The sequence below is a fragment of the Grus americana genome, chromosome 38 (assembly GCF_028858705.1).
Source record: "Grus americana isolate bGruAme1 chromosome 38, bGruAme1.mat, whole genome shotgun sequence".
NCBI lineage: Eukaryota > Metazoa > Chordata > Aves > Gruiformes > Gruidae > Grus > Grus americana.
In genome coordinates, this window is record NC_072889.1 from 406,048 (window position 1) to 413,862 (window position 7,815).

At 69.0% G+C, this 7,815-nt stretch overlaps 3 protein-coding genes across 5 annotated transcripts; 2 read left to right on the forward strand and 1 right to left on the reverse strand.

Moving 5' to 3' along the window:
* Positions 1-63: 63 nt before the first annotated feature.
* On the forward strand, positions 64-1,634 carry LOC129198931 (basic salivary proline-rich protein 1-like). Of its 3 annotated transcripts, none has more exons than XM_054808576.1 (4): positions 64-402; positions 583-790; positions 1,359-1,422; positions 1,498-1,634. In XM_054808576.1, the coding sequence occupies exons 1-4, from the start codon at positions 176-178 to the stop codon at positions 1,563-1,565; spliced, it is 567 nt and encodes a 188-aa protein (XP_054664551.1). In that variant the 5' UTR covers positions 64-175; the 3' UTR covers positions 1,566-1,634. The 3 variants fall into 3 exon arrangements, with proteins under 3 accessions (XP_054664551.1, XP_054664553.1, XP_054664552.1); XM_054808578.1 differs by having other exon boundaries at positions 149-402; positions 1,348-1,422; XM_054808577.1 differs by having other exon boundaries at positions 151-459; positions 1,348-1,422.
* Positions 1,613-4,874, reverse strand: IMP4 (IMP U3 small nucleolar ribonucleoprotein 4). The gene is made up of 9 exons (XM_054808573.1): positions 4,787-4,874; positions 4,587-4,695; positions 3,843-3,926; positions 3,508-3,617; positions 3,034-3,166; positions 2,453-2,607; positions 2,088-2,182; positions 1,934-2,004; positions 1,613-1,808 (listed from the first exon to the last, which is right to left on the reverse strand). The coding sequence occupies exons 1-9, from the start codon at positions 4,787-4,789 to the stop codon at positions 1,696-1,698; spliced, it is 873 nt and encodes a 290-aa protein (XP_054664548.1). The 5' UTR covers positions 4,790-4,874; the 3' UTR covers positions 1,613-1,695.
* A 93-nt stretch (positions 4,875-4,967) lies between these two features.
* CCDC115 (coiled-coil domain containing 115) lies at positions 4,968-7,618 on the forward strand. The gene is made up of 6 exons (XM_054808575.1): positions 4,968-5,104; positions 5,191-5,285; positions 5,374-5,477; positions 6,316-6,389; positions 6,858-6,989; positions 7,354-7,618. Exons 1-6 carry the CDS (start codon positions 5,098-5,100, stop codon positions 7,566-7,568), a joined length of 627 nt encoding a protein of 208 aa, XP_054664550.1. The 5' UTR covers positions 4,968-5,097; the 3' UTR covers positions 7,569-7,618.
* The last annotated feature ends 197 nt before the right edge of the window (positions 7,619-7,815 follow it).

Sequence of the window (7,815 nt, forward strand, 5' to 3'; positions counted from 1 at the left end):
CGTGGGTCCTCTGTGACCCCTCCCCCCCCCCCCCCCGCAGTTCATAGGGCGGAACTTGGCCGGGCGGAGGGGGCGGGGCTGAACCGAGCTGGGGGCGTGGCCTAAAGCACCGAGACCCCTCCCCCCCGTTTCCCCCCTCCCCCCCCTCCCCCCCTCCAAAACCTCAGGGACCCCGATGGTGCCCGGGCTGGGGGTTGGGGGTGGGGTGGGGGCACCCAAAGGTCCTGGAGGGGCTCCGAAGGGTGGGGGAGGGGCAGCAGCCGAGGGTGGGGGAGGGGCAGCCAGACATCCGGGCCGGGTGGGGGAAGGGCGGCGGCGGCACTTCCTGCCCCCGGGGAAGCAGCAGCAGCAGCAGCAGCAGCAGCGCAGGCAGCGGCCGCCCGGAGGGTCCCAGGGCCCCGGGTGAGCCCTCACCCCTCCCCCACCCCGCCCCTCCCCCACCCCTCAGGACCCGAGCAGGTGAGGGGGAGGGGCGGGGTGGGGCCCCTCTGCTGGAGGAGGGGGGGTGGGGGTGACCCAGCTGTCTGGGTGCCTCCCCTCCCCCCCCCCAGGAGCTCCCTCCCCGCCCCTCCCCCCCCACAGATGGACGTCACCTACGCCGTCGTCAACAAGGCCCGCCGGGGGGGCGGGGCCAGCGGCCGTGACCCCGCCCCCTACGGCCGAGACTCCGCCCCTTATGGCTACGACCCTGCCCCCTACGGCCGAGACTCCGCCTCCTCCGGACGGGACCCCGCCCCCCCGGGCCCCTGCGCCCTCCCCCCCAGCCCCCTGCGGCGCCCCTCCCCCACCGGTGAGTCTTTGGGGGAGGGGCGGACCTATAGCATCCATAGGGCCCCTCCGCAGCCCCTACAGGGGACGTGTCGGGGCCCCCTGCGCGTTCCACGGGGGCAGCTCCGGCGCCTGTGGGACCCGCAGGGGCCGCCCCTGCACCCTATAGATTCTATACGGTCCCTCCCTGCAGCCTATAGGGCGCTTCCTGCTCCCTATAGAATCCATACGCTCCTTCCCTGCCCGCTATAGAAACCACGCAACAGCCCCGCTCTCCTTCTGCTCCCTTATAGAATCCATAGGCTCCCTCCCTGGCCCCTGTAGACCCTACGCAAACCCCCCCCCCGCCTCCCCTATAGGGCGCTTCCCCTTTCTATAGGGTCTATACGTTTCCTATAGGGACCACACCCCCCCCACTCCCTATGGGCCACTTCCAGCCCCTATAGAATCCATACGGTGGTTACTGCGAGCTCTATACCCCCCCCCCCCAGGCGCTATAGGGGCTGGGAGACGCCTATAGGAACCTATAGATTGCTATAGGATCCTATAGGAAGGGCGGGGCTCTGACCTCTCCCCCAGCCTCCCCCCAGCCCGGTGATGCCGCCTACGAGGTCGTGACGCCCCAGGGGGACCCCGGCAGCTCCGCCCGCCTCGGTGAGCACCCAGGGGTGGGGGGGTGGGGGGGGCAGGGCCCCTCCCCCACCCTAACCCCTCCCCCTCCCCCCCCAGGGTTTAACTTCCGCATCGGAAAACCCAAGGGACCGCGGGAACCTCCGGCCGATTGGGCGCGCGCCTGAGGGCGGGGGCCTCCCCCGCGCCCCGCCCGCACCCAATGAAAAAAAAAAATAATAAAAAAATTTTTATTAAGGGAATTTTTGGGGGTGGGGGGGGTTTTTTTTTGGGGGGGGGCAGGCAGGGGGAGGGGCATCAGGCGGCGCTGAGCAGGCGGCGTTTGGGGGCGGTGGCGGTGTAGGGGTGCCAGCGCCATTCCACGTCGGCCGCGTCCCCCTGCTCCAGGGTGCCCAGGCGGATCAGGTAGGCTGGGGGAAGGGGGGGGGGGGCGTATACGTTAACAGGCCCTATAGGAACTTATAGAGCCCCCCGGGGACCTATAGAGCCCCCCGGGGACGCGCAGGGTCCTACGGGGACGCGTGGGGACACTCACGGCGCAGCTGGAACCGGGGTCCCACCTCTTCCAGCTCCACCGTCCTCCCCCGGCGCCGGTAAACGTGGTTGCTGGCGGGGGAGGGGAGGGGCGGTAAGGGGGAGGCGCTCGTGGCGCAGCCCCGCCCTGCCCCCTGCTCTGTGATGTCACCCACCGGACTAAGATGACGTCGTCCTCGTTGGCGAACGTCACCACCCGGCGGCTGTCGGGGCGGGGGACGGGGAAAAGGTGCTTCAGGATGGTGCCGACCTGGGGAAGGGGCGCAGGGTCAGACACCCCCCCAAAATGTCCCCCCTGCCCCAGGGTCCCCCCTAACGCACCCCCACCCCGATCCCCCCATGTCCCCCCCAACCCCCCCCTCCCAGACCCCTCAACACCCCCCATGTGTCCCCCCACCTCCCCCCACCCTTACTCCCCCCCAAATCCCCCAACACCCCCCTAAGACCCCTCAATGCCCCCCCCATCCCCCCCAAATCCCCTCCCACCCCCCAATATCCCCCCCATCCCCCCCATCCCTACCCGCCGGCCCAGGGGGGAGTCGAGGCGCAGCAGCAGCAGATGAGGAGCCCCCAGGGGGGCCCCCCCCAGCCCCCCCACCTCCTGCCGCAGCACGGCCCCACTCAGGGTGAAGTGGGCGCTGGGGCCGTGGGGCAGGTGGCACAGGGACAGCCCGTCTGGGGGGGCGGGGACGCGTCAGGCCACGCCCCCAAAGCCCCGCCCCCAAACCCCAAAGCCCCGCCCCTCCCCACCAGACCCCCAGCACCCAACACCTCCCCTTAGCCCCGCCCCTTCCCCCTTAGCCCCGCCCCTTGCAGCTTCTCAGCCCTTTTCCACCCCCTCCCCTTGTGGCCCCGCCCCTTCCCCTTAGCCACGCCCCTCCCCTTAAACCCCGCCCCTTCCCCTTTAGCCACACCCCCTTCCCTTTTAGCTCCGCCCCTTCCCACTTCTCAGCCCTTTCCCACCCCCTCCCCTTGGGGCCCCGCCCCCTCCCCTTGGGGCCCCGCCCCTTCCAGCTTGTCAGCCCTTTCCCACCCCCCTTAGCCCCACCCCTTTCCCTTAAGCCCCGCCCCCTCCCCTTTCAGGCCCCGCCCCCCGCTGACCGGGCCTGCCCCGTGTCTCGTGCAGCACCAGCAGGTCGGTGACTCCGGCGGCCCGGCACGCCCCCACCAGCGCCCCCAGTTCCGCCCGGCCCCGGTTCATGCGCCGCGCCCCCGGGATGAGCAGGCACACCTCCTGGGGGCGGGGACATGGGGCGGCCACGCCCTGGTAAGCTCCGCCCACTCCCCAATAGCCACATACCACAGCTCATGGGGGGGCAGGGGGGGACACAAAGCCCCGCCCCCCCACAGGCCCCACCCCCTTCCAGTGCCCCATTGACCCCCAACAGGGAGCCACGCCCACCTTCCGGCCACGCCCCCCACAGGCTCCACCCACCCCCTGCAAAGCTCCGCCCCTCCCAGTCTCCACCATTGCTTCTACACCCACCCAAGCCCCGCCCACTAACCCCAGCCACGCCCCCTCACCAGGCCACACCCCCTCCCAACAAAACCCCGCCCCCCCGAGGCCCCGCCCACCTTGGCAAAGACCCGGAGGCGGGCGCTGGGTTCGCGGGAGGTGGTGACCATCACCTTGGGGGGCTCCAGCCCCGCCCACCGGTACTCATCGTCATGGCTACCGGAGCTGTCTGTCATGGAAGGGGTGGGGCTTAGCCAGGCCACACCCCCTCCCTTCTCTCCCCCCCTCTCTCCCCACTTCCGGGGCAGATTCAGGCGTTTCCGACCCCCGTTTTAGAGTGAAATAAAACAAATCCCGGGCCAAATTTTTAAGGAGCCGTTTTGGGGTGCCCTCCCACCCTCCCCGCCCTCAGGTTGGTTTTGGGGGTGTGTGGGGGGGTGTTTTTTGTGCTCACCCCCCACCCCCGGCGTGTCGAACTCCAGCTCCTTCTGCAGGGCCAGGGCCTCGCGCCGCAGCTCCGTGGGCAGCAGGCGGTTCTCTGAGGGGGGGGATACACAAAATGGGGGGCTCAGGAGGGACCCCAACATCCCCAGCGTCCTCCTTCAGTTCCTTTTTGTACCCCCAAACCCCTCTGTACCCCCAAAACCTCTCTTCCCCCCAACTCCCCCCAAAATCCCTTGTGCACCCCCCAAACCCCCTTCCTGCCCCCCAAACCCCCTTTATTCCCACAGACTCCCCAAACTCTCCTTCACAGCCCCCAAACTGCTCTTCTGCCCCCCAAAACCCTCCATTATCCCCCCCAAACACCTCTATACCCCCAAAGTCCTTTTCTACCCCCCAAAATGCCCCTTCACACCCCCCAAACCACCCTTTATCCCCCCACCCCCCCTCCTGCTCCCCTAAACTCTCTTTATTCTCTCAGCCCCCCTAAACTCCCCTTTTTCAGCCCCCCAAACCCCCCTTTACACCCCCAAAACCCCTCTTCGCCCCCTCACACCACCCTTTATCTCCCCAAAAATCCCCTCCCCAACCCCCCAAACCCCCTTTGACCCCTCTCAATGCCCCTCTTATCCCCCCAAACCCTCCTCCAACCCCCCCAAACCCCCTTTCACCCCCCTCAACGCCCCCTTATCCCTCCTAAACACCCCCATATCCCCCCCCAATCTCCCCCTAAACCCCCCTTTTCCCTCCCCCCCACCATCCAGCGCCTGCCGCAGCCGCTCCTTCTTGTCCTGCTGCCGCTTCAGCCGTTCCTCCTGCGCCCGGCGCTGCAGGTACTCGCGGCGTTCCCGGGCCTGGCGGCGGAGCTGAGGGGGGCACACACACACGGTTTAAGGGACATCGAGAGGGTTTGGGGACACGCAGGGGGGGGAACACGCGGGGACATCCCCCCCTCACCATGATGGCAGCTCCTCAGCTCTCCACAGGCCGGAACCTCTCACTACCGCCGCCGCTGATTGGGCGAGAGGCGCAGAACCAATAGGAACGCCCGTTGCTACCGGAAAGGGCGGGGAAGGCTAGATCCGCCCTCAAGATGGCGACGCTACGCCCTCAACGAAAATGGCGGCCGAAGCGGCTTCATCCCACCCCGCAGCCTGTCCCTCAGTTAAGCCCCGCCTCCCGCGCTGATTGGCGGAGAGACGGCGGGGGGCGGCCGTTATTGGAGGAAGGGGCGGTGCGGCGTGAAGCCGGCGGCGGCGGCGGCGGCAATGGCGGGTGAGCGAGCCGGTGCCGGTGCCGCGGTGTCACCCGTGGGTGCCGGTTGACGTAGAGTCACCCGTGGGTGCCGTTTGTTGACGCAGAACCCACGGAGCTGGACGCTGCGGCGCTGGAGCTGCTGGAAGCGCTGGAAACGCTTCATCAGAGACGCCAGTTCCTCACGCAGCTCCTGCGGCAGGTGACGGCGACACGCGTGGGGGGGGGTGGGGGGGTGGGTGCTATGACGCCACGCGTGGCAGTGACGCCAGGCCTTTCCCACTCCCAAGGGCTGGCTGTCCCTCTCGCAGGCCCGCTACTCCCTGGGCTGGCACCGCGTCTCGGCCCTGCAGTACGGGGCCACCATGGCCCCACGGGTCCGGGTGCTCCACAGGTAACGGAGGGGGGTGACACGCGTGGGGTGGGGGTGACACGGGTGGGGGGTGTGACAGGTGTGGGGGTTGACGCGCATGGGGTGGGTGTGACATGGGGGGGTGACAGGGGTGGGGGATGTGTGACACGGGTGGGGGGTGACGCGTGGGGGGGTGTGTGTGACACGCGTGGGGGGTGTGTGACACGGGTGGGAGTGTGACAGGCGTGGGGAGTGACACACGTGGATGGTGTGTGACGCATGGATGTGTGTGTGACAGGGGTGGGGGTGTCACCTGTGGGTGTGTGACACGGGTGGGAGGTGTGACAGCTGTGGGGGTGACGCGCGTGGGGTGGGTGTGACACGGGTGGGTGTGTGACACGGGGGGGTGTGACACGCGTGGGGGATGTGTGACGCGGGTGGGGGATGTGACAGGTGTGTGGGGTGACACGCGTGGGGGGTGTGTGACACGGGTGGGGGTGTGACAGGTGTGGGGAGTGACACGCGTGGATGTGTGTGTGACAGGGGTGGGGGTGTGACACGAGTGGGTGGGGGTGTCACCCGTGGGTGTGTGACACGAGTGGGAGGTGTGACAGGTGGGGGGGTGACGCGCATGGGGTGGGCGTGACACGGGTGGGTGTGTGACATGGGGGGTGTGACACGCGTGGGGTGGGTGTGACACGGGTGGGTGTGTGACACGGGTGGGGGGGTGACACGGGTGGGGGATGTGTGACGCGGGTGGGAGATGTGACAGGTGTGGGGGTGACACGCGTGGAGGGTGTGTGACGCATGGATGTGTGTGTGACACGGGTGGGTGGGTGTGACACGGGTGGGTGGGGGTGTCACCCGTGGGTGTCCCCAGGCAGGAGCTGGGGGGATCCCCGCGGTTTGAGGAGGTGCCGGGGACGGAGCCCGAGGCCCAGCTGGGGGGGGACGGTAACGGGGGGGGGGGGGTCCCGTGGGTGCTGGGGGGATTTGGGGGTGCTGGGGGGGGTCCCATGGGTGCAGGAGGGGCCCATGGGGGCTGGTGACGGGGTTTATTGGGTGCTGGGGGGGGAATTTTGGGGTGCTGGGGGGATTTTGGGGTGCTGGGGGGGTCCCATGGGTGCAGCAGGGGCCCATGGGGGCTGGGGGGGGAACTATGGGGGGGGGGGGATTTTGGGGTGCTGGGGGGGTCCTATGGGTTCTTGGAGGGGGGGTTTGGGGTGCTGGGGAGGTCCCATGGGTGCAGGAAGGGCCCATGGGTGCTGGGGGGGGGAATTTTGGGGTGCTGAGGGGCATCCCGTGGGTGTTGCTGGGGATAATTGGGGTGCTGGGGGGGGCTTATGGGTTCTTGGAGGATTTTGGGGTGCTGGGGGGGATTTTGGGGTGCTGGGGCTCACTGACACCCCCCCCCTCCCCCAGGGCTGCGTCAGCGCCGGGGTCCCCCCGAGAAAGGGGGTGCTGCCCCCGCCCGCGCCCCCCCCGACCCCCTGGCCTGGTTCGGGGTGCTGGTGCCCCCCAGCCTGCGGCAGGCGCAGGGCTGCTTCGTCCAGGGTGAGGGGGGTTCCCCAAAATCCGGGGGGGGTCCCCAAAATCCGGGGGGGGTCCCCAAAATCCAGGGGGGGGTGTTCCCTAAACACCCGGGGGGGTCCCCAAAATCCGGTGGGGGGGGTCCCCTAAACACCTGGGGGGGTCCCTAAAACCTGAGGGAGGGCTGAAATTTGGGGGGGGTCCCCAAAACCCAGGGGGGTCCCCAAAGAACCCAGGGGGGGCCCTAAAACCTGAGGGGGGACCTTAAAACTGGGGGGGGGGCGTGGGCACCCTGGAGCCAGGGGGCGGAGCCTGAAGGCGTGGCCGTGGCCTGCGGGGGCGTGGCCAAGCGGGGGCGTGGCCTAAGGGGGCGTGGCCCCGCCCCCAGGGGTGACAGTGGCGGTGGAGCTGGCGGGGCTGCAGGGCGCCGTGATGGCCGCCGCCACCCGGTACCGCGCCCTCCTGCGCCGCGGCGGCGGGGAGAGCGGGGACAGCGAGGGGGAGGGCGATGATGGCGAGAAGGACGGCGGTGGCGACGTCAAGGGGGACGGCGGGGGCAAGAGCGATGCCGCCGAGACCGCGGGCGACGCGGCGACGCGCTGAGGATGGTGATGTCGCCACACCCCCCCCCCCCCAATAAAGGCGCCGTTGGCTCCGTGTCACTGTGTCACCTCTGTCCCCGTCACCCTCGTCTGGCAGCCATCTTGGTGCCGCTCTGACATCACCCAGCGGCCATCTTGGTGCCGCTCTGACATCACCCAGCGGCCATCTTGATCCTGCTCTGACATCGCCCAGCGGCCATCTTGGTGCCGCTCTGACATCGCCCAGCAGCCATCCTGGTCCCGCTCTG